Raw genomic sequence first — 24,675 nt, 5'->3', positions numbered from 1 at the left:
TTCCCTATTTAAAAAAAAAAAAAAAAATACTCCAAACACAACATGGATTAAATAAGCTGCTTCTCTTTCCACTGTTTATTATTAATGTACAAAATATACAAAACCAAAAGAAAAAGAAAATACTTATCCTCAAATCCATTGTGGCTCTAACCCAAGACCCTGCACAAAACCCAACCAATCCACTGTTTTCATAGAAAACAACTGATGCCAAGACAGGTGGAGGAGAGGACTGGGACAGGGTGAAACCATCTTGTTGAATCCATCCAGGAAGGCGCCCGGGAGGGATCCGGAGGTGCCGACAGGGCAAGGCTGGTGGATGCCTCACACTGACAAGGTTCCAGGTGGGGGCAGGGAGCACGCTCAGCTCCGAGAGGCAGTGCATGTAGTGTGACGGTCAGGCCCAGCGTGCTGGGCTCAGAGTTGATGAGAAGCTGGTCTCACTGAAGTCATTTCTGAAGTCTCCAGAATGGCTATGGGCAAAGGCAGGCCAACGCCACTGGCCTCACCCATGCAGCTAGAACTGTCAATGGCTGCAGACATGAATTTGCCATCACTGAACCTAGCAAACCCAGGATGCAGACGTGGGGACAGAAGACTGTGAAGTCTTAGTTGAGAGAGGGCTCTGTGTCAGGCAAGGGGTGGGGACGGCGTGATCCAGAACTCAGCTGCAGGCTGACTGAGCCCTCAGTGCAGAGGGATATACCATACCCCTTGAGCATCTCCCCACCCCAGGGGGAGTAATGAACTTGGCTGGGATGGTTTCCTAAGTGCAGCTGATGCCGTGTGGAGGGCCCAGGACAGGAGAGCAGAGGTGTTCTCCAGGGTAACCAGCTTTAGGTTCTCAGGCATGAAAGGTAATACTGGAAAGGGGTTTAGGGTACAGGGTGAAATCTCCTCAAAAAGTGAAGCCAACTGGGTCTCCTCTTCAGTAGTCCAGGGTACAGAACGTGTCCAGTCTCTCTCCTCCCCAGACTGGAGGAAAATATGTACATCAATGCGCACCAGTGATCAGAAACCCCCCAGGAACCCAAGCAGGTGGGAACTGAAGGGGCCGGCTCATCAGCTGGGGAACGGGGAAACGGGCCTCACAGAAGCCATAACAAGGTGGAAGGAGCAAGGCTGCAATCCACGGGGGCGGGGGGGCAGGCGGTCCCTAGGGCAGGGGGGGCCCATTGACACCCGGGTGGTAGAAGGCACAGTTGTTCTCATAGCGGCAGTTGCCCTTCATCATGAAATGTCGGCACACAGGGCGGTTTGACATGTCTGTGGGAACAACGGCAGACTGGTTAGGGGACACGCCAGGAGGCCACCCCCACCCTCACCACCCCATCCACGCAGCCCTGGGGAAAGGGCAGGGGGTGGGGCTTGCCATGCATGCGGGGACACCAAGAGACCCAGTGCTCCCTGGCACACCCATGGCACCGGGTCTCCCCTGCTCCCCTGGGACACCACAAGCTGCAGGCAGAGCAGGGAGCGTCCTCACCTCCTCCATGACTGTGGCCTCCATCGTGCCCTCGGTGACCCCCTCCCCCATGGCCAGGGCCATCGTGGCCACGATGCTCGTGAGGAGGTGGCCCTCGGTGGTCGTGGCTTCGGTGACCGGGCACATCATGAGGCCGGTGGCCATGGGGCCCCCCGTGTCCAGGGCCTTCGTGGGGGCGATGTCCACTACTTCCACCCATGCTCCCGCCAGGGCCTTCGTGGGGGCGGTGTCCACCACCACCACCCATGCCACCGCCAGGGCCTTCGTGGGGACGGTGGCCGCTGCCCATGCCACCGCCAGGGCCTTCGTGGGGACGGTGGCCACTGCCACTCCCCATGCCCCCCCCAGGGCCTTCATGGGGACGATGGCCACCACCTCCAACCATGCCCCCGCCAGGGCCCCCGCGTCCGTTTGGGGGTCCTCCCCCAGAGCGACCGCCTCGGGCCCCTCGGAATGGAGGAGGTGGGGGAGGAGGTTCGTTCCCTGCTCGGCCTCCCCGGCCTCTATGGTACGGCCCGGGGCCTGGTCCTGGACCCCCTCGCATCGGGCCTCCCCTCATGGGGTCACCTGGGCCATCCCAGAAGGGGTCACCCCCCCGGGGAGGGGGTGGAGGACCCAGGAGACGCGGACCCACTGGCCCACCAGGGCCTCCGTGGGGACCTGTTGGGGAAAGCAAAGCAGAGAAAGACTGTCAGCAGCGCACTGCACACAGACCGCCGACGCCCACCCTGAACCACCTCCACCTTTCTGATCAATCCCACATGCAGGACTTCACAAACATCGGAATTAAAAGATGTCTATTTTGCTACCAAAAAAAAAAAAAAAGAAATCCATGCATACTTTTCTCCTAATACACACTGGGGACTTCGGTGAAGACCCTCATACACCAGTGTGATGTTCAGCACCCAAGCCCCTTCCCACCCTCCACTCAACCCTACCTGGCATAGGCCCGCCAGGTCCAGGCGGGAAGTGCTGCATGCCCTTGGGGCCCCCAGGGCCTCCTGGTGGGAAACCATTGGCTATTGGACCAGGGCCTAGGAGTCCATGTGGCACTGTTAAGGGAAATGGAGTGAAATAGTCAAGCAAGAGAATTCTAGAAGAATGGCCTGACTTCCCATTTAGGTGTGCCCTACTGACCCTCACGGACCAACACGGCTGAGCGGTGCCCTTTCTGTCCAGTCTCTCCCCCATTCCCTGCCTAGTGGCAACAGCCCGGCCCTGCTTCCCCAACTCTGCTGCAGGCTTCCTCCCCCAGGGCCCTGGGGCTGCCCATGAAGATTACCCAGCATCTGCTTGATCTTATCAGAATAGTCTGGTTGTTTCAGCAGTTCCTCTGAGGGGTGGCTGTTCGGGCTACCCTGTGAAGATACAAGAGGATGTTCACCAGACAGCGGAGACAGGGATGGCCAATTAGAAGGTAAGCGGAAAGACGAGCACTGGGGTGGAGAGCTGGGAGATGGCTCACACAGAACCCTAAGGGGGGTTCCCAGGGGCGTGGGAAGGGGGAGGAGGCCCGTACCATGATGGAGGTAAGGATCTCCTGGACGTTGATGCCCCCTCCTGCAGGACCTTGGGGGCTCTTCCCAGCACCCATGCTTCCCATGAGATTGGCCAGAACCGGAGGTAACTTAGAGCCTCCTGCACCATCAGGTGAGCCCCCTGACCCCCCAGGCTCCAGGGTCTCAACATACGGGGTCTCATCCATGGAACACTCCTGAAAGAACACGAGGAAAATTAAACTCAAAGTGTAGAGAGAGATTCTCACGTGAAAAACCCACCGACATCAAGCACCGTCACAAGCCCCGCCCCCCGCCCCGCCCTGCGACTCACCTCATCCAGGGGGATGAGTTTAGGAGGGATGGGCTCATAGGGCTCAGGATCCGGCTCGTGAGGGCTGTCCAGAAAGCCACAGTCAGTGGGGAAAGGAACAGACATTGATTCGTGCCCCCCAGCTCTTCCCAGGCCCACCCTCCTCTTAAGGCCCACCCCCCGTGGGGGGGTCTCAGCCCACGGCACCGCAGCGCAAGGACACCGTTCTGCTCACCTCTCCTTGTTCAGGAAGAGCTCCTGAAGGATTCCCTTCTCCCGCTCAGCCTGGATGTAGCGCTCCTGACTGTTACTTCCAGGGGTGACAAGAGGTGAGGGCAGAGCCAGGGGCCGGGGACACACCCAGGGCACCTTCTCCTCCATGTTGTCGTGGCTCAACCGCCGAGCTGTCTCAAACGCGTGTCGGTCTGACAGTATCTCCCGTTTAGCCGCCTCGCCAAAGTCCTTGATCTTATTCACATTTACTATTGGCAAGGGGGAAAAACCGAGAGGGGACGTAAGCAACCAAGCCCTTTAGAAATGCCCCGTACCACCCCGTCATGTAGGAAATCACTTCTCACCTCGCTCCGTTTCATCCAGTTCAAAATAGAAATATTCTCTCAACTTGCCCTCCTCGGGCCACGTCACAGACTTCCTCTTCCTGCCTTTCCGCGTCAGCTGGCTGGGATCCCCGGGACTCTCCACAGGCTTTGCATCCAGAGCCCCCGGCTCCAGGGAGGCTGGAAGAGGCGAGGTTTCAGACCCAGATCCTTCCTTGCAGGACACCCCAGACCTGACCCCATGTCTACCTTACCTGTATCCATGAGCTCTGGGACTTCCACAGGGGGGACGGGGGTGCCCGGACGGTCTGTGTCCATAGTCTCAGAGGGAGGTGCTGGTTCTGGGGAAGAAGGTTTGGCTGTGCTTGGTTCTGTGCTTGTTTTCCCTTCAAAGGGGCTTGGCTATTATGGAAGAGAAAGAAGTTAATGAGCTGACAGAAAAGCTAAGAAAAAGTAAGGGTCCTAGGCAGGATGCCCCAATGGTGCCATATTATAAAGGAAGACCGTCTCCGACCCGGCCCCACCCCTCCCAGCCTCCCTCACCTGTTACACCCTGCCACTGAAGCCTCCTTCTAGGGGCCATACCTTGGCAGCTGTAGGTGACAGCACCTTCTTCTTCTTCTTAATTTTGATGCCTGGGACAGGGGCTGAATTGAGAGCATCCAGAAAGCCCAGGCCTTCCATAGCTAGAAAAAGCACAAAATGAAATCACCAAACCTCCTTTATAATTCCATTCCTACGTGTAGTCTAGGAAGAAAATGGGCCAGGGGAGACCCCCGCCTCAACTTAGGACACGGTCAGCCGATGGTGACCAAGGGGCAGCGCAGGCAGGAGGATTCACCCAGAAGTCCTGTCATCATTCCACCATCCTCTTGGCAAGAAACTGTGGCTTTGGATTCGACTTAGAGCTCAGGCAACTGCAACAGCAGGGCCTGGGCAGAGCAGACCCCGTGCCAGGAAGGAGTGTCCTGACTGGCCGCCGCCGAAGGTGCCACTCCCTCACTTCTGAAATTGCTCCAAAGCAACCCCACGAAAAGGGAGTTCCAGGGGTGGAAAAATGTAAGGATACCCTGAGAGAAAATAGCTCCTCCCCTGCCTCTGGACATCCATTCCAATTAAAAGCTTGCTCTCAATTAAAAATACATTTGAGAGGCTGGTGCTGTGACACAGTAGGCATCCCATTTGGGTGCCGGATCCGAGTCCTGGCTGTCCCACTTTCGATCCAGCTCCCTGTTAACGTGCATAGGAAAGCAACAAAGGATGGTCCCAGTGATTGGGCCTCTGCACCTGTGGGAGACCCCAAGGAAGCTCCTGGCTTCAGCTTCGCCCAGCCCTGGCCCTTGAGGCCATTTGGGGAGTGAACCAGCAGATGGAAGATCTCTCTCTGCCTCTGCCTCTCTGTAATTCTGTCTTTCAAATAAATAAATACATCTTTAAAAAAAAGAGTCCCTGCTTTGCTTACGCTGCGGCGGGATGATCTTCACTTTGATCTCTTTGGTGGCATTGGGTGTCGTATTGAGGGGCTTGTACTTCTTCTCTGCAGGGGGCACAGCATCTCCTGGCGCAGCTGCAGTGCTGTCAGGAGAGGAACCGTCACCTTCTCTGACTCCTCTCTTCTCTCCCCTCCCGTCCACAGACCCCCCCCCCCTCAGACATCTGCCACGCAGCCCATACCTCTGCCGCTTGAGGGGGATGGGTTTAAGGTTGTACTTGTCAGAGACCACCACTGCACTGGCATTCTTCTTCACAGGCACCAGAGACGGCGTCTCCAGCTCCAGTCCTGGGAGAGAGACGCGGTGTTGGCAGGGGAGCCCAGGGCCCCCACTCCTCTGACTTCCTGCCAAACACTCCCCCAGACCTGTATGATGACCCCAAAGCCTCTCCCGTGAGGCCGGCCTACAGCCTCACCAGTGGATCGGAACTTGGCGTGACTGGGTGCTGTGGTTCGAAGAGACTTGGGCTTCTCCTTCTTCTTCTCCGGGGCCTCCTCAGCCCGGGGCTCAGCCTTCACCTCAGTCAAAGGCCGCTCAGGAGGGGTGGTTCGACTCTTCCCCTCCTCTTTACGTTTCTTCTTATCTTTCTCTGTTTCAAAAACACATAGCACAAAGGATTTATTTAAAGAGAAAGCCATCAGAAGTGAAGTAGGCTGGGACACACAAAGCACACAGGACCGAGGCCTCACCAGCAGGCTGAGCACTGCTCTGGGAACGGATGACAGCCATCCAGTCGCTGACAAGGACGGAGGCCAACTTCCGGAGCTCTGCAGGTGAGAGAGGAAACGCCTAAGTAGTTTACATAATTTCATCATTCTTCCAGCAACAGAAAATGGGACATCTGTAAAACTGCTGTAAACATCTATGCAATGGAAAAAGCAATCCAGAGTTTTAAAGCTGAGATACACTTAAAAACCAAAGTCTTAAGTGTCTTTATTTATTTATTTTTTTGACAGGCAGAGTGGACAGTGAGAGAGAGAGAGAGAAAGGTCTTCCTTTGCCGTTGGTTCACCCTCCAATGGCTGCTGCGGCCGGCGCACCGCGCTGATCCGAAGCCAGGAGCCAGGTGCTTCTCCTGGTCTCCCATGGGGTGCAGGGCCCAAGCACTTGGGCCATCCTCCACTGCGCTCCTGGGCCACAGCAGAGAGCTGGCCTGGAAGAGGGGCAACCGGGACAGAATCTGGCGCCCTGACCGGGACTAGAACCCTGTGTGCCGGCGCCGCAAGGTGGAGGATTAGCCTAGTGTGCCGCGGCGTCGGCCAAGTGTCTTTATTTTTTTAAAGATTTATTTGAAAGTCAGAGTTACAAAGAGAGGAGAGATAGTGAGAGAGGTCTCCCATCCACTGGTTCACTCCCAGCTGGCTGCAACTGCCAGAGCTGTGCTGATCTGAAGTCAGGAGTCAGGAACTTCTTCCAGGTCTCTCTCACCGGTCCCTCAAGTGCACCACTGCACCAAACAGCCACCTTGTTGTTTTTTTTTTAAGTCATTGTCACTAACATCATTCCGGGGAAAAATTAAAAGGTTGCTTAGGGAGCCGGCGCCGTGGCTCAATAGGCTAATCCTCCACCTTGCGGCGCCGGCACACCGGGTTCTAGTCCCGGTCGGGGCGCCGGATTCTGTCCCGGTTGCCCCTCTTCCAGGCCAGCTCTCTGCTATGGCCAGGGAGTGCAGTGGAGGATGGCCCAGGTGCTTGGGCCCTGCACCCCATGGGAGACCAGGAAAAGCACCTGTATCCTGGCTCCTGCCATCGGATCAGCGCGGTGCGCCGGCTGCAGCGGCGGCCATTGGAGGGTGAACCAACGGCAAAAGGAAGACCTTTCTCTCTGTCTCTCTCTCTCTCACTGTCCACTCTGCCTGTCAAAAAAAAAAAAAAAAAAGGTTGCTTAGGCACTGTGGTGTAAAGGGTAAAGCCGCTGCCTGCAGTACTGGCATCCCATATGGGCACCAGTTCAAGCCCAGGCTGCCCCACTTCCAATCTAGCTCTCTTTTATGGCCTGGGAAAGCAGTGGAAGATGGCCCAAGTCTTTGGGGCCCTGCACCCACGTGGGAGACCCAGAAGCTCCTGGCTTTAGATCAGCTCAGCTCCAGCCATTGCGGCCATCTGGGGAGTGAACCAGTGGATGGAAGACTTCCTTCTCTCTCTCTGTAACTCTGCCTTTCTAATAAAATAATCATAAAAAAAAAACACACACCACCACTTGAGTTGCCTATATCCCCTGTCAGAGTGCCTGAGTTGCAGTCCTGCCTCCCCTTCCAATTCCAGCTTCCTGCTAACATACACCATGGGAGGCAGCAGTGATGTCTCAAGTACTGTCACCCACACGGAAGACCTGGATTAACCTGCCAGCTCCTGGCCCTGGCTGTTGTATGCCTTTGGGGAGTCAATCAGTGGATGAAAATCTGTCTCTCTGCCTTTCAAATAAATAGAGAACTTATAAGTAGGCCAATCTAGGTTTGGGAAATCAGAGAATCAAAAGAATATAATTTGTTTCTAAACATATGAAAACAAGACTTTTGTAGCTTGTTTTGTATCTCCTTTCATAGATGGAAAATAACATCTCATCTACAGCACCTCTCTCGCAAATATTTCCATTTACAGGCTCATTTAATTAACTAGAGTATCAAAGAACATTAAAATCTAATTTTTCAAAACAGTCACACAATTGCCAATGTCTGTACCTAGGGTAACATAAGCCTCAATGCGTCCCCAATGCAGGAATATCCTAACACCTTGGGGGAGCCAGTGCAAGGCATATATAGATTTCACTATCTAAAGGAATTAGAGTAATTAAATCCACATTCAAATGGGGCAGCTAGCTCAAAGAGGAAACAGAAAAAAGAAGATTGGCAGTGACTGAATGAGAACCCCTGCATTACAGGTCACATTGCCTGTAATTATTACTAAGAATACTCAGAGAGCTGCTCAGTATCTAAAAGGACTCCAACACTGAGAATTAATACAAGAATGGAAAGCTTGGGAATGTTCTGCTACCTGAACAAAACTGTGAGTTCAAACAAACAGGGATGCCAGTGCTCTGTTCCACAGTAAAGGGCCCCAGGCAGGCATGCCTTTTATGGAAGGAACTAGGATATGATTCCCTAAAGCAGCAACCTTGTATTTTTATCAGGATAAAAAAATACTGATTTCTGCTCTGGTAGAACACTGCCTACATGGTGGGAAACCAGCTTAGGCCTTAGCTGGAGGTAAAGGGACTTGACCTTGACTTAAGCTTCAGGAAAGGCTGGGCCCTTCAGAGCCAGGCTTTTACTTCAAGTCAAACCAGGAGCTCCCAATCAACATGTTGCCCTCAGAGCTGTGGAACACTCCCATCAGTCAGGCTTTTGCCAGTCTCTACAAGAATGCTCATCAGGGGCTGGTGCTGTGCCTTAGCGGGGAAAGCCACTGCCTGCAGTGCTGGCATCCTGTACGGACACTGGTTTGAGTGCCAGCTGCTCCACTTCTGATCCAGCTCTCTGCTACAGGCCAGGAAAGCAGTAGACAATGGCCCAAGTCCTTGGGTCCCTGCACATGCATGGGAGACCCGGAAGAAGCCCCTGGCTTCTGGCTTCAGATTAGCCCAGTTCCAGCCATTGCAGCCATCTGGGGAGTGAACCAGTGAAGACACCTCTCTCTCTCTCTCTCTGCCTCTCTGTAATTCTGCCTTTCGAATAAATACATAAATCTTTTAAAAATAAATAAATAAAAAATGTTTATTGGCAGAAAGTGTGTTTACTATCAGAAAAAGATGCTGAAGGGCCCACAACATGCTACATTTATTGAGAAAGATGGAAATAAATGATAATCGACTCTAGGACTTCTCCCGAAGGACTGGAAGTGTCTGCCTTACACCAAGCAATCTGAAGAATCAGCTTCCAGTTAGCATGTTACCGTAGGTTATAGTCAACGTGACAGAAACAATTTCTACTTGGAACTGAGAACAGGAAAGGAAGGGATAGTTAGAGGGACTAACTTTTTAAAAAGAAAGAAAAGTAAGGTGAGGTAGAAAGAGGAGGGAGTGAGCAGACAATCCACAGATGAGGCAAGAACCGAGGGCAGTGAGCGAGGTCGGGGAAGGACTGGCACCCTACCTTCATCCTCGCTGGACTTGCTCAGTTGCTTCACCAGTTTGGCTGTGTTATTCTACGACAGATGGCAACAGCAGAAAGGTAAATGCCACGAGGAAAGCAAGCCCAGAGCTAACACCCCCTCCTATCACCCAACAGTCCCTCAACAGCAACAGCCCCACTACACCCCTTTACCTACTGTACCTTTACAGCATCTTTGCAGACATACTGATTTAATCCTTAAAACCCTGTAGGCAGGCTTACTTATTTCCATCTCATAGATGAACAAACAGAGGCTCAGAGGTATGAACTACCCAAGCCACATCAAGTCTTTGGACAAATTCCATTCCAATTTTTTTCTACCATTCTCCCTTGAAAGTCCAAGCCTGCAGCTACATCTCTTTCCTCTATGAAGCTCAACCAAAAAGGAAGAATCAGGTTGTAAAGACTGACAGTACCTGCTTAAGGTGGTCCACAGTGAGCGGCAGGTGCTGCAGGGTCAGTAGAATTTGCTGGAGGAGAGGAATGTTATTGGTTGTCTTGGAATACGTCAGCCAATTGTTAAGAAGCTTATAGCCACCAACATCGATAAACCTGCAGGCAGACAAAAGGAGAATCTAGAATGCCCGTCCTTGGTTTTGGAACTCCATATCCTGCATTCCTGGCCTCCATCAGCAACCCAAGAACCCCATGCCTCACGTCCCCACCTGCCGACCACGTGTCCCCATTGCGCCACAGGTCCCTGCTTACTTGACCAGTATTTCTGGAGAGCGGGTCTGCAGGAGAATGTTCAAGTATGTGCACCGACTCACCATCTTTCGTGCTTCCTTCATCAGACTGTAGGGGAGGAGTCAGGGTTAGAAATGGGAAAGCCGGTCTTGTTTTCAGCAGAACAGTGTCCAATCTGTGGAACCCTTAAGAGATCCCTGATGACTTGAGACTTTGAGCGGAGGAGTCACACAGGCCTCCAGTGGGATGGGGATAGATCCAGAGTGACACGGAACCCATGGAAGGACGGAAGACAAATGAGGACACCCCAAAGTCTCTCAGCTGGGGTCGGGAGCATCGCTGCTTCCCTCGCACACAGGAGACATTTGATTCTGCTTCCAGGCGAAGAGTCCCACCCTCAATAACCATCTCTTCAAGGCTTGTGTTTTGGCACAATGGGTAAAGCCACCCCTTGCGACACCAGCATCCCATATTGGAGCATCAGTTAGAGTCCTGGCTGCTCCACTTCTAGTCCAGCTTCCTGCTTATGTACTGGGTCAACAGCAGATGGTCCAAGCACTTGGGTCCTGCTACCCATGTAGGAAACCCTGATAGAGTTTCAGGCTCCTGAGTTTGGCCTAGCCCAGCCCCAGCCATTGTAACTCTATCTGGGGAGTGAACCAGTGGATGCAATCTCTCTCTGTTGCTCTTTCAAATAAATCTTCATAATCTGTTCAAGATAGCTTATTTGCTTTCCCCTGGAAAATGAGAGTCCCTGAAGGAAAATGACATTTTGAGTAGGCAGAACATGATTAAAAACAAAAATTCTGTCACCAGGCTCCCCTGCTCTCATTCCCAAGTGTTACCTCCTTGGGGCTCCAGCTCCATTATGGGCACCAACAAAGGACTCTTCCTGTCACTCACCCTGCAGTCACTGGATCGGAATCCTAATCCAACTCTCCCCTTCCTCTCCAGAAGCACCCATTCCTGTCTGCCAGACTGCTAAGCACGTTAGCACACAGCGACCTGTCCTCACAGTGAATGCGAACGACAGACTCACCTGAAGATCTTGGAAATCCCATCCACACTCTTGACTTCCCCATCTCGGTTAAGGAAGCTATCCAGGCCCTTGAGAAGCTCTTTGGGGTCTATGGGACCTGAACCCATGCTTGTGGTTTCTAAGAGGAAACGACAAAACAAACCCAGAGTAAATGGGAGGCAAGGACAGTGCAGCACGCCCTCCAGGGAATCCCACGGCTGCGCCTCACAGCACAGCGCCTTACTGCTCCCTCTACAGCCAGCACCCGCTTTCTGGGTGTTAACTACTGAGGTAGTCCTGGCAAGTTAGGTGGGCGACTGATACATCACTGAGTGGGAAGGCAATCAGATTGGAGCACTGGGGCTCTCTTACCAAGCCAGCTAAACTTCACTAGACTGTATCGGAGCTCACTCAAGTTCCCACAAGATGCTCAGTCCACTAAGCCTTTTGCCCAATATTAGCTCGTCTCACTCAGCTGCTGCTAAATTCGGCTCTGAGAAAGCTTATAGTTTGCACGGAACTGGGCCAATCTTTGGTATTTGGGCCCATTTCTCTTTATCGTGGTCCATTAAGAGGCATAATCACTGCAAATGACAGGATATGTATCACCTGAAGCTGTAGAAGAAAACAATTTGGGGGGGGAAAAATAAGAGAAAGCCTCCCAAGGGATTTGGAGGTGAGGCAGGAGAGCGGGGCTCTGAAATGTCCTTCCAGGCCGTGAGTGGATACCACTCAATTACCAAACCATGCACAAGTTTTTACTGCCTCAAAGGAACATTAGTTTTTGGTTTCAAAAGCAGGCACAAATCTGGCTATTCCCCTTAAAATCATGCCACCATCCAAAGTCCTCAAGAAACTCTTGAAACTAGAAGCCATGGAACCAGCAAGAACGAACAAATAAAGATAAAGGCTGAAAAACTGCCACTAAATTTTAAAGCAGCTACCTTGATCAGATCGGAAAGGGAGTTAAAAGCGAGACTCCTTTTATGGAAAGAACAGAAGTGTGAAGCAATTTCTGGGCCAGAATAAAAATTCTCTAACACTGACTTCTGAGAACCAAGACAGCAAGCCACCTTGGCAATTTCTGCCTTTGGGAAATCAGGCTAACAGTGGGAAGGAAGAGGCAGACGGAAAAACCACCTCCTGTATCCCACACCATGACAGAGCTAACAGACACAATCCCCACAAAAGCGTGGGAAAACGAGCCAGCACTTTAAGAGATGATTCTATTTTATATAGAAGACAGGTTTCTTGTAAGATAATGCCAATCAGTTCTCAGCAAAACCACAAAAGAAAAACATTAACAACCTAAGCTTTTTTAGTCCTCCCAACAAGGTCAACTTCTAAGTTTACAGATCCTAACAAACTAGGCAAGCAGCAGCAGCAGAGAAGGCAGCCCAGGAAGGCAGAGCGGGAGTACAATCTTGGTTCTGGCGATCATAACCTGTGGCTGAACCTAGGGAGAGAAGACGAGACGAGACAAGCGGTGAGCCAATCTAGGTCAGCTGTGCTGTTGCCCCTGGCCTGGGAGCTTCACGAGGACAAGGGGAACCTGAGGTCAGAGGGAAAAACACTGACGTCCAATCCTGGAAAGGATTACAAGTTTGTGGGACAGATCCACTGAAGTGTGAAAGAGAAAGGAATTCTTCCCACTTATTAAGACACTATACAGAAATGACACTTGGGATACGATAAAGGGGTATGTGAAAACCAATTTCTCATCTGCTGGAGCCTGGAAAAGCAATGAACAGGTCCAAAGCAGTAATACATATCATTTGCAACCAAGAGAGTAAGAAATTTTCAAAATATTAATCCACACACACATACATACACCTACCATCAGATCCTAAACCAAAAATACGCAATTTGACAAAAAAAGCTTTGAGTTAAACATCACTTTGAGCCTATGAACACAGCTAACTCCATGGGTTTCAACCCAGAGCAGAATATACAAAACCTTGGAGAACTTCCTTTTGCACATCCAACTCTTAAGTTAAGCCAATAGGCCTACTTCCTCCAGAACTAAAAATCTATAGTCATCTGAGCGTAAATGCTCCTTCACTGAATAGGGTGCGAGACAAGAGAATATTCATCCTTAGCCAGAAAAATGGACCAATGAGTACAAAGGTAAATTCTGCCCGGTGCCCTCTGCTGGGGATAGCAGCCAAGTACTTTTAAATTCCTTTTTATAAACAGCAAGAATAAAAGCCCTAACAGTCAAGGGAGGCTACAGAAATGTTAACTATTGACCTGTATCTTGGAAATGCGAGTTTTGTCTCATGAGCACCAGCCATGTGATAAATTCCAAGTGGGTTTTTCTCATGATGGCTTTAACCCAGATTTTTACTTTTTTAAAAAATTAAGGGCCCCGAGTGTTTGAAATCCTAGCTCCCTTACTTTGAAACAAAGAAGCTCCAAGTCACTCAAGTAGACAGGAATAAAGAGCTTAACAGAGCCAGCCCAGGCCTATAGTGGAGAATGCAAGGGAGCTGAAAAGGGAAAACACGCAAGGGCAGCGATCGAGTGTAGTAACATTACCTACTTAGGGTCTGGAGCCTCGAGTGAAAGCTTTCTGGAACCATAAATATTCCAGGGCCATGACTGTTTTCTTCTAATGAGCTGCTACTTTTCTTGAAGGCAGAACATATTAGAAAGCTGGAGGCAGCCCCTGGCCTACCTCCACCACGTCAAGTTATGGTTTCCTTATGGATGCTGCACACAGGGCCATGCACTGCTTTGGTGCAAAGCACTGGGAATTTTTATCACACTGTGACACGATTCCTGCCTCCAGAATGAATTTTACTTGAAAGTTATTCAATTTAAAAGGGGGAAAAAAAATATGTAACTTGGCTATTTATTCCAAACCCATCGCCAGTAGGACTGAATTGGTTCAGGACAAAAATTCAAAAATTCTATAAAGAGCCCATTAAAAAGGAACAGGACTATCTTCTAACAAAAGGACAAAGTCCCAAGTTTACCTTCATTTAGAAGCCTTGGCACTTCAGGATATCCCTTTACTGCCCTTTTCCTTGTTTTAGGCATTTCTTAGAACTCAGCAGTGAACAGAACCTCTCAGGTGACTGGCAAGAGCCCATCTTTATTCTGAGTACTAAGTCCCTACCCCTCAAAACCGTTTTGAGAACCTGGTACATGAGTTTTCCAGATGCTTAACTGCTTTTCAATAGGATGCAAAAACCATACATATCATCCCCACCCTTAAAAAGGATCTCAAAATACTACTAGTCACAAACTACGAGGAACAGGATCTCCAGATAGATTGTTCCCCTGGTAGGCCTCGTTCTCCAGCTCTTATGTAAAGAACCATCTTCTTAATTAATCCCCTGTTCACTAGCGATCAGGAACCCCAATGGGCAGACTGCAGCTCCCAAGGAATGTATACTGCAGAGGCACATGGCAAACTGCTTAAGAGATAAAAAAATAATAATAAAAGAACTTGTGGCCAACAGACACATCGAAGAGTCCCTCCCATCCAATCCAGATCCTTTTAATAATGTAAGAACCCATCCCGAGAGGATTAGTCCTAAATCACTACAGGACAGCTCTACAGAATGGTTTCCGGTCCTGGATTCTGTCTAGAACCTCTCCATTGCAATGCAGGATTTTTTTTTAAATGAAAGTAGGAGAGCTTGATAAAGATTGACTTTGAAAAGTTGAGGGAAGAAAAGCAAGAAAAGAATTGGACACCGAATACCACTGATAGGGCATGGCTTTCAAACATGCACCAATTGCCAAAGCAAGTTGAAAATGAGGACATTATTTTTGCATTAATGCTTTTAAGGAATTTCTTAGAAGAGCAGGAAAAAGAAATTCTACAAAGGTGACTCCTTGGAAAAAAATGGAGGTTGTGAAATGTAATACCAGAAATGATTTTGCTTACCAGAAACCGTAGCTTCATTCCCCCTGCCTTGAGTTTACAACTGCCGCCTCCTTTCCTAAAGATTCACTTCTCATCCTAGTACCAATGTGCAGGAAAACTACGTAACTGCAGAACGTGACACAGCACTGAAGACAAAGAGCTCACCCCCAAACCGAGGTGGGAATAGGGCAATTTAGGAAGTTCTAAAAGTACCCCACCTCCCCCATATTCTCAGAGAACACAAAGCGACCAAATGCACAAGGCTCAAGGACTGGCTCCCCGGTAGAAATGGCACATTTGTTCATTAGGCCGTTTGTCTAAAGTTACTCTCTGATCACAAGCCCGTGTGTCTTCCCCAGCCTCCCCCAACACATATACGCCCGCACTCACGCTCCCTCTCTCACACACACACACACACACACGCTGACCCCTGAAAGCTTCCCAGGCTTAAAGTACAGTTGAGGTTTTACTGGTTCTTCACTCTTGGCAACTGAAGTGGGGAAAACTTCCAAGCAATTGTGATGAGTGAAGGAAGGTGAAAATCAAAGCAAGGGGCTGATCATTAAATATAAAAACTACATCTACCCAAGGAGATGTACAGCCTTGATAGCTAAATCCTAAAAGCATTTGTCTTTTAAGACTTTTAAAAAACGATTTTATCTAAAAGAAAATACAGAAATTGTCTTTCCCTAGTAGCACTGAGCACAGGGAGCCCAGAAGGAATCTGCCCAGGGGTGGAGTCTCAGAGGGTGGAGAGGAGGAAGCAAGCAGATTACATCACCTTTCATTGCTGCTCCTCCCCCTCACCAAGTGTCTAGGGCGGCCCTAGGCGCCGGATGGCAGAAGGGGGAGAAAAAACAACAAAGAAGGAGGGCGGCCATCTTGTCATGGAGAAGAGGACTCAGAAGGTACAAAGCCGCCCCGGCCCTGCCGGCAGCTCGTTACATTATAAACACCCCTTTTCAGTTGAGTAACAAAAACCGGCAGCCCATCCTCAATAACTCTCGATCTATTTTGAATCATTTAAGAGCGTAATGAAAAGCAGTAAAATATTAAAAACAATTTTCTGCGGGAAAGAATTCAATTTGCCAAGGAAGTTCAATCTGCTACCGCTGACCACCCCCATTATCCCAAAACGGGAAAGGGGGAGGACTTGAGCCCCCCTCAACAATAGGGTTGAGGTGGGAGGACAGGAGAAAAATGGGTCAAGACACAACCTGCACCGCCGCCGGGAAGACAAAAGGACAAGGAAAAGTCGCCATTTTGAAGCAGGGAAGAAAAAAAAAATTCCTTTTAACGACACAAATCTTTTAGAAAGCTAGCATTCAATGCACTAAATAATGGCTTTTAAAATTATACTCCTGTATTCCACATTCCCCAACCCTCTATTTCAACTGTATCCCCCCACCAAAAAGATACCAAGTTAAAATGTAATTAATCAGTTTGCTTTTAAATAACCTATGCAACCTGCAACAATTACAAAACATTCTTTACCGCCCCAACTGTTATATTGTATGTACTGGCACTAATATTATTTTGCCCTAAATTAAGTGTCTTGCAATCTTTATTCCTAGATTGCCACGTATTTAACCACACAAATATACCCCAAGCAAATTACATTAAAATTGAGAGGATTTAACAATCATTTAAAAAGTCATAGCCAGCTGTTTTTTTTTTTTCTCTGCCCATCTCCTTACCCTGCAATCTTTATGTACAGATTGCTTATTAATCTGGCAAATTGAAAGGCACCCTGCGTGTCTCACACACAAAGAAGTGGGACTCTGGGCCTCAAGATCCACCATCTTTTGTATGTGAGCTCATTAACCCTTTTGAAGACTGCTGCTAACCGGAGGAAGGCAACCCGTTCCTCCTTATAAAAAGTAACCACTATGGCTTTGGCAGTCTGGAAATTGGCTGGATTACCAAGGGTTAACCATCAAAATCCTCACTTGCTGGCCCTCCCTCCACCCTCTCCAGGCCTGCAGCAGAGCAGGGAAGAGGTAGGTGGTAGGGGAGAGAGAACAAGACTGTTCAGACCCCAAGGCCCGTTTTTTAATGGAGACCAAGTGACCGGATCGGTCCTTCTCCAGTTCTATTTGTTCTACGGTCTCATTGCTTCCTCTCATTAGTTTTGGTTTCACAACGGGAAACGTTGATTTCTTGTTGCAAGGCTGGTTTTTGAAAATTCGACACTTACTATCCAATTTTTTTGCGACGTCAGCACCTCGGGCTCAGGGGGGAGGGGGGGTAAAATTTTGGAGGAAAAAAAAAACAACCAACCAGGACCCAAAACTCAAATGACTTGGGGGGGCCTCATTGGATCAAAAAGTCTCTTTAAAAAAAATAAAGGCCGACTCAATATTCATTTCCCCCCCCACCCAACTCCATATAGGGAGGGGGGTCGCAGAAAAAAAATTCTGAGTGGATTCAAAAAAGTAAGCGCTGGATGAGTGGACTTGGGCGGGTTTGGGCAGGGAGGGTGGCTGATTATTGTTTGCAGTTATGTGGTGACGGTCCTTCGGCCGCAGATTTCAAGTCCCAAGCAGCGTGGGCTGGTGGGGTGGGCAAGTGGGAGGGGGCAGAAGACACAGTGGTTGGGCTGGTGGCGGCTGTTTCCCTTTCCCCCCTCAGGATCCTTTCAAGGGCTTAGATGTTGCTGCGGCTTGTTTCTGCTTTCCTCGTGGCCGGCCTGTCTTTCTCCGAGAAAATTCAGACCTGGGGTGAGAGGAACACAAGGGAGAAAGAGGTCATCAGTACGGGCAGCCTTTCCAACACCCTGGAGAGCCATCTTTGTTGTCCCCAAGCACACCTCCACGTCCCGCTTCCAACACAGCCCATTTCGTACAGAAGCCATGGGTCGCAACCGAAACCACTGCTACCCCGCGCCCCAGACCAACGGGCTCCGCGAAAACAGCCTCAGCCTCCAAACAACAAGTACCCAAACTTACCTCTAAACGAACCCCAGAATGGCGGCTGCCCGATCGGGCAGAGTTTTTTATACCCGGACGCCGCCCAACGCGCCCAAACGTGCTAGTGAAACGCCCTTGTCGCGAGACATTGTGCGCGAGGCGTGAACTCATTGGTCCACCCGAAAGACAACTCGCCATCTGATTGGCTCCACTTCCTTTCCCCTTCGCTCAGCCCCTTCCCCTGAGCATCCTCTTCCGCCTCCTTCGTGCCCCGCCCGCGGCGTGCGCGTGACTGGGATCTTAGCCCCGCCCTTTCCTCCGCTCCCACCACTTCCGCCCTCGAGAACGTGTCTCACCCTGGGTTGGTAGAAAGGAAACGGCGCATGCGCACTTAGAGGGCTCCGGACAAAATCGCCTTCAAAAAAGCTCACGACGAGAGCTCCAAGTATGGAATGTAGGAATGGTAGTGATCGGTCCCCCAAAAAGAAATTTCGAGGGCTAATTTGATTGTGACGCAGTTGAAATTAGTTTCTCCCCCCGCCCCCCTTCTGCACTTCCGTCCTGACGCAAACGCGCCGCAGCCTTCCGCACTGCGGGCCGGCCCTTAGCCCTACCTTAGCCAGTTCCCTGGAGCATGCGCAGTCGCTTCTCCGGGCGTGCCTGCCGGGGGGCCTCCGGCAAGATGGCGGCCTCCGTATTGAACACGCTGCTGTGGCGGGTTCCTAGACTTTCGCTTTTCAGAAGTGCCTACGGAGTTCAGGTAACTCCTCGGAGGACCTTTTGCACAACCGTATCTTTGGTGTACCCTCTCTAGGTTGTCGCTGCACTGCCAGGAACCCACGAATGGAGACCTTCCCACGTGCTTTGTCTCGGCTGTCTAGTCTACGCCTTACTTCCTGCATCCACCCCTTACCCCGACCAGTGCTGTGCGCATTGCCTGACCTGGGCCGATCGAGGGCTAAGAACCAGGGTTAGGTATCATCCTCGTCCCCAAATCCCGTCTCGGCAAAAGAACTAGGTGATGACTTTGGCCCCTTGGTTCCGCATGGCTGGATGCAGGTGGTTAACTCTGATGTCCCAGAGTGCCCTTTGATTGAAAAGACACCCTCCCTGCTCCCTCCCAGGAAAGCCTGCAGACATTGTCGCCCCCTGGGACCGGTTTCAGTGTCTTGTCTTAATGGTACATGAGAACTTAGTCCTGTGAACGGATGTTGCCCTTCGGCCTCACGTACTCACCACTCTGGAGGTTCTTGGTGGGGCAGGGGGGACAGGACGGCTTGCCAGCTGCCACTCCCTGAAGTGGGGCTGAAGACCGGTGACGGAGGTCACCTCGGAGTTAATAATAGGCCCCGGAGCTTTACGGCCGGCGTTAGGACTCAAGCTTGTTTTGTCCCATGGAATGTTGACCTTCAACTTTGTATTAAACCGGGAACTCTGGTGACCGAACTGGGTTGGATTGGCGACTCCCCCGCCTCCCCACAGTACATCTTAGTTTTCAGAGACTGGACAGCCTCTCTTTTCTTCCGCCAAACTCTGTTTCCCATAAGCACGAATACCTTTTATGTGCCAGGTTCTTAAATCTGCCCTCTCAGATAAGAGCACTTCCCAATCACCTATCCAAGTTACCCCCTAACATTGGGTTTTCTTTCAGGATCCAGGTGGAGAGAAGTATGGCTTTAGACTTTTTTCAGTTTAACAACAGAGATCATAGCTCTTCTTGCTGTATTCTGCTAACACAAGGGCTCTGCGTTCCCCTTCTTCCCAAAGTGTGACAAGCAAAACAGTTGACATCTTTCCATCAACTCGTTCTCTGTTTTCCCCCTCCTTTATAGGTCCCCTTCCAGACTCTTTGCACCAAAGCCCCCCCTGAGAAAGATTCTTTGCCCACTGGTCCCATTTCCCCGTATAAGGATGAACCCTGGAAATACCTGGACTCAGAAGGTATCCGTGCATGGTGGGACCTGGGGTAGACAAGCGGGGTCTGAGATAAGTGGACAGAAAGAACCTCTGTCCTGCCGGGGAGTGACTTGTGTGGGCTTTCATTTCAGAATACCAGAACCGCTATGGTTCTCGCCCGGTCTGGGCTGACTACCGCCGCAACCACAAAGGTGGGGTACCCCCACAGCGGACTCGAAAGACATGTATTGTGAGTTTCTGAGGGCTGGGAGGTCGGGGGGTGGAGGCCCTAGTGACCGTGGCAGCAGCACTTTTTTGAACACCTTTGACTGCGAGCGCCTTCTCTCTGCAGCGTAAGGATAAAATCGCCGGGAATCCCTGCCCCATCTGTCGGGATCACAAGTTGCACGTGGACTTCAGGGTAAGGAGGATCCTTTCTCCAGAATGAGGATTTGGGGGCTTTTTGTGACACTACAGGGATTGTTGCAGGTGCCCCACATTTCTTTGTGCCTTTGTATGTATTTTGCAGTGATTTTCTGGCAACATAAAAACACTCCTGGGGCAGGCATTTGGCATAGTGGTTAAGGCACTGCTTGGGACTCCAGCATCCCTTATTGGAGTACGCGGCCCTATTCCCAGTTCCGCCTTCCTGTTAATATGTATCCTGGGAAGCAGCAGGTGATTGCTCAAGTAGATGGATCCCTGCCAACCGCACAGGAGCCTGGATTTAGTCCTGGACTCCCGGCTTTGGTTTGTAGCAGCCCTGGCTATTGAAGGCATTTGGGAAGTGAACCAGCAGATGGGAGTTCTTTCTCTGTCTCTATGTCCCGTCCCCCCCCCAATCTCTGGCCTGTTGCTTTATGCTGTGGATTATACTGAAAAGCCTTATGCTGTGCCTGTGGAGTTTATGGTCTACATCGGCAGGTAGGGGAAATGCCCTTTTCTAATCGGATAGCAATGTCAAGACTCATGTATAGTCATTACAATTACTGACAGGTGTATTGGCCTTCTTTTTTCCTGTGGGTTTCTTTATTCTTTCATCATGTTCAGTAGTGTGCTAGGACACCTCAGCTGGGGCTGAAACACAGTAATAGAGCATTTTTTCAGAAAGCCTTCTTCATGAGGACAAGATTTGTTCCTTAAAGAATGTGACAGCGTAGAGCTGCCGCCTTTAGGAAAGTGCTGTTCTGAGCCTGTAGTGAAGGTGTTAGAGGGGAAGCTGAGCGGCTGTCCATCGGAAAGCTGGAAGGTGTTGGTGTGCCAGTCAGCAGGTGGGGTATCCCAGAGCTGGAAGGTACGAGCTGCAAACCCCTCGGATAATTGCCCGCTTCCAACTGTGTACGACTGGTCTTTAAAAAATATATATTTACTTATTTGAAAGGCAGAGTTAGAGAAACAGAGAGAGAAGGAGAGAGAGGTCTTCCATCCATTGGTTCACTCCCCAGATGGCCGCAACAGCTGGAGCTGTGCCAATCTGAAGCCAGGAGCCGTGAGCTTCTTCCAGGTCTCCCACGTGGGTGCATGGACTTGGGCCATCTTCTACTACTATCCCAGGCCACAGCAGAGAGCTGGATGGGAAGTAGAGCAGCTGAGTCTCAAACCAGTGTACATATGGGATGCAGGCACTGCAGATGGTGGCTTTACCTGCCACACCACAGCACTGGCCCTGACGATTGGTTTTGAAAGCAATAGACCAATTGCATAGCCAAGGGAGTCAGAAAGATTACAGACTGAGTAGCACATATGCTTCTCACTCCATTCCATAAACCTACCTGCTGTTTCTTCAAGAGTCTCATTTCCTCTGATTACTTTGCTAGCTGAGAATCGTTCTATGTAATTAAAGATGCAAAATTGTTCTGAGTATGTATTATATTCAGTGTGCTGTTATGTACATTAAACACTTACACGTGCAGATGACAGCATTCTTGGGGGTGATTTCTGGACTTTCCAGTAACCATCCCAACTGCTTGCCCAAAGGCTGGCTTTAGAATCTAGGTACTGCAGAGGGGATTTCTCCGTGAGGTCAGTGACAGAGTCGAGAATGTGCATGTGAGGTGGCTGGTCCCCAAAGACCTTTCTGCTCTCCCCTCATGGCCCTCTACCATTCTCCTCTGCAGAACGTGAAGCTCTTGGAACAGTTTGTCTGCGCCCACACGGGTATCATCTTCCATGCTCCATACACAGGTTTGCCCGTCATCCCTGCCAGCACCCGAATATATCTCCTTGACTGTGCAGTTAAACAGGTGGCTCCTGCTTACAGCGTACAAAGTGTATTTGAACCTCGTGGTTTAGTGAGGATACTCACATGCTGAACCAGTTATCTGTTGGCAGAAGGTACAGGCAGGTACCTTTGTAAGCAAACTGAGTGTAGTTCTTAACAAAATAAATGTTGGTGGTTGTTTCTCTTCTATTATAAAGTTTCTTCTCTTTTACAAAAGGTTTGCATCATAGTTAGTGGTCAGATAAGTTCTTATGCTGTTCATTGAAAGTTCAGTTAAATTTTCCAGAATTGGCATTGTGAGTTTGGCAGTTCAGAAATATATGTAGCCTATAACCGTGGCCTCAGGCCAGATCTAGCCCTTTGCTCTCCATTTGTTTTCGTATTGTCCACAGCTGCTTCCAGGTTACAGTGGCATAGTAGCTGAGACAGAGACCACAGAACCTTTGAGACCACAATATTAACTGTGTGGCTCTAAGCAGAAAACTTGCCAGTCTCTGCTCTGAAGCAAGGTGAATTTGCACAATGCTGAATCCACCATTATTGGAGGTGGCAGATGATCAGTGTTCAGTTTGTCGGAGCTTTTTATCTTTCCGCTGTAGAAGGCAGAAGGGACAGTTGTTGCTACTCTGAGATCACCCTCCCCAGATCTGGAGTCACGTCTCCCCATAGCGGGTCTTTCTCTGCGGATTGTCCCCTTCTGTCCTTTAGTCACCCACACTTGCCCTTTGGATTATGTTCTGCTTCCAGTCTTGCGGCCTTTGTTACGTGGCTTCTGTGTGGTGCTGGGCCCTCCCCCTGAAGCTTCATCCCAGCTCTTAGTAGGTGGGGAGGATTGTACCCATGGAGCAGACGGGAAAGTGGAGGCCCACGAGGGAGTCAGGCGGACAGGGTGTTTGGGTAAAGCTGTATTCCAACTCCAGCCCTCTGTCCCCGTCCAGAGCACCTGTGTTCTATTACTCACTGTGCCATATAGGATGAGCACCACATTAACCATTCTTCTCCCCACAGGAGTCTGTATGAAGCAGCACAAGAAGTTGACCCAGGCCATCCAGAAAGCCAGAGATCACGGTGAGTGTGAAATGGGGCACCAGGCAGTTTTGTTAGGCTCCTTTTGTGAGGTGCCTCCGATCTGGAGCATTGCTGCAGATGGCCTGTCTAGAAGGAAACACCCTGAAGTCCTTGTCTTACTGTACTCCCTGTCCCCTCTCCTGTCCTTGCCATTGCCCCTCCCTTTGTTCATCTCTCCTTACCGCCACCCCCCCTTTTTTTTGACAGGCAGAGTGGACAGTGAGAGAGACAGAGAGAAAGGTCTTCCTTTGCCGTTGGTTCACCCTCCAATGGCTGCTGCGGCCAGCGCACCGCGCTGATCCGAAGCCAGGAGCCAGGTGCTTCTCCTGGTCTCCCACGGGGTGCAGGGCCCAAGCACCTGGGCCATCCTCCACTGCACTCCCTGGCCACAGCAGAGAGCTGGCCTGGAAGAGGGGCAACCGGGACAGAATCCGGCACCCCGACCGGGACTAGAACCCGGTGTGCTGGCGCCGCAAGGCGGAGGATTAGCCTAGTGAGCCGCAGTGCCGGCCTCTCCCCTCCCTCTTACTCTGTGACTTAGGGTTCCACTGCTATAGCAGGCTGTGGACAGTTCTGGCCCTGGCCACACAGCACCTTTGTACAGACAGTGAGAAGTCTCCTCCTGCTGGGTTTGTGCTCTCATAGCCGTGGTGCACGGCTGTACGGGCAGTATGAGCTCATACCAGTTGCCTTTGTGTAATATACACCGTGCATAAGTGCACCTTTTACGGGGGCATCTTTTCTTATTGTCTTAGTCCCCTGTTAGGTCCCTCTGTGGCCCCTCCCTCATTTTGTCCTTTTAATCTCCAGGTCTCCTCAGGTACCACATTCCCCAGGTTGAGCCCCGGGACCTTGACTTCAGTACCTCTCACGGAGCTGTGAGTGCCACTCCACCAGCCCCCACCCTGGTTTCCGGCGATCCCTGGTACCCGTGGTACAGCTGGACACAGCCACCAGAGAGAGAACTGTCCCGCCTTCGGCGGCTCTATCAGGGCCATCTCCGAGAAGAGAGCGGCCCTCCGCCTGCAGCACCAGCAGAAGCCCCCTCCAGTGAGGGGGCGGGCTCCCAGAGTGCTCTGCAGGGGCTGTAGCCTGGGAAGGCAGCCTGCGGGTTAGGAGACAGTGCCTAGGGTTACGTGCTTGGATGTACCTTGTCAAATTGTATTTACTGTGTGGCCAGCAGCAGGTCCAGGGAGAACATGGTTGGTGATGAAGGGGTATACATACATCGGGCTGAGGGGGCCAGCACAGGTGTGTGTGGAAACTGTCCCCTATATACTGTAAATAAATGGGCTGAACATTCGGCTGCTGCTTCTTCAGATTTCTGCCACCTCAGCTTCTCCACAATAAAGCTTTATCTCCTGTCTCTGGCTTGCTTTGGGCGTGGATGAATGCTACTGGGGGCGGGGGTGACCAGCTGGTGTCCGGTCTTGGCTTTTAAGTGAAGAAGCCGCGTGCTGCTGTGGACAGGAGAGGGCCAGGTCTAAGCCGGCCCTGACCCTGACCAGAAGCGGGTGGGGATGGGCAGCTGTGCCCCTCACCCATGCGT

At 50.8% G+C, this 24,675-nt stretch overlaps 2 protein-coding genes across 3 annotated transcripts; one reads left to right on the top strand and one right to left on the bottom strand.

Moving 5' to 3' along the window:
• Window positions 1-47: 47 nt before the first annotated feature.
• PPP1R10 (protein phosphatase 1 regulatory subunit 10) lies at window positions 48-18,430 on the bottom strand. Of its 2 annotated transcripts, none has more exons than XM_051854895.2 (20): window positions 18,298-18,430; window positions 17,230-17,747; window positions 11,177-11,294; window positions 10,159-10,245; window positions 9,867-10,002; window positions 9,433-9,484; window positions 6,032-6,109; window positions 5,758-5,931; window positions 5,524-5,629; window positions 5,312-5,424; window positions 4,435-4,535; window positions 4,104-4,251; window positions 3,871-4,029; window positions 3,528-3,774; window positions 3,314-3,377; window positions 3,003-3,197; window positions 2,766-2,841; window positions 2,422-2,535; window positions 1,484-2,143; window positions 48-1,263 (listed from the first exon to the last, which is right to left on the bottom strand). In XM_051854895.2, exons 3-20 carry the CDS (start codon window positions 11,281-11,283, stop codon window positions 1,154-1,156), a joined length of 2,727 nt encoding a protein of 908 aa, XP_051710855.1. In that variant the 5' UTR covers window positions 11,284-11,294; window positions 17,230-17,747; window positions 18,298-18,430; the 3' UTR covers window positions 48-1,153. The 2 variants fall into 2 exon arrangements, with proteins under 2 accessions (XP_051710855.1, XP_051710853.1); XM_051854893.2 differs by lacking the exon at window positions 18,298-18,430 and adding an exon at window positions 17,981-18,117.
• Window positions 18,431-18,514: 84 nt separating this feature from the next.
• MRPS18B (mitochondrial ribosomal protein S18B) lies at window positions 18,515-24,492 on the top strand. Its single transcript, XM_002714332.5, has 7 exons — window positions 18,515-18,701; window positions 19,774-19,882; window positions 19,990-20,087; window positions 20,190-20,258; window positions 21,955-22,021; window positions 23,067-23,126; window positions 23,937-24,492. The coding sequence occupies exons 1-7, from the start codon at window positions 18,576-18,578 to the stop codon at window positions 24,215-24,217; spliced, it is 810 nt and encodes a 269-aa protein (XP_002714378.2). The 5' UTR covers window positions 18,515-18,575; the 3' UTR covers window positions 24,218-24,492.
• The last annotated feature ends 183 nt before the right edge of the window (window positions 24,493-24,675 follow it).

This window comes from Oryctolagus cuniculus, chromosome 5 (genome assembly GCF_964237555.1).
Source record: "Oryctolagus cuniculus chromosome 5, mOryCun1.1, whole genome shotgun sequence".
Taxonomy (NCBI): domain Eukaryota; kingdom Metazoa; phylum Chordata; class Mammalia; order Lagomorpha; family Leporidae; genus Oryctolagus; species Oryctolagus cuniculus.
Note: the sequence above shows the minus strand (reverse complement) of the source record. Positions and strands in the feature narration are given on the sequence as shown.

What these genes read in the sequence shown, in the direction of transcription:
- PPP1R10 (XM_051854895.2), bottom strand. Translation starts at nt 11,283, where the DNA reads ATGGGTTCAGGTCCCATAGACCCCAAAGAGCTTCTCAAGGGCCTGGAT. An exon ending in TCTCCAGAAATACTGGTCAA is followed by an intron (nt 10,003 to 10,158) that starts GTAAGCAGGGAC and finishes GTCTGCCTGCAG; the next exon opens with GTTTATCGATGTTGGTGGCT. An exon ending in CCCAGAGCTCATGGATACAG is followed by an intron (nt 4,030 to 4,103) that starts GTAAGGTAGACA and finishes CGCCTCTTCCAG; the next exon opens with CCTCCCTGGAGCCGGGGGCT.
- MRPS18B (XM_002714332.5), top strand. Translation starts at nt 18,576, where the DNA reads ATGCGCAGTCGCTTCTCCGGGCGTGCCTGCCGGGGGGCCTCCGGCAAG. An exon ending in GGACTCGAAAGACATGTATT is followed by an intron (nt 20,088 to 20,189) that starts GTGAGTTTCTGA and finishes TTCTCTCTGCAG; the next exon opens with CGTAAGGATAAAATCGCCGG. An exon ending in CCAGAAAGCCAGAGATCACG is followed by an intron (nt 23,127 to 23,936) that starts GTGAGTGTGAAA and finishes TTTAATCTCCAG; the next exon opens with GTCTCCTCAGGTACCACATT.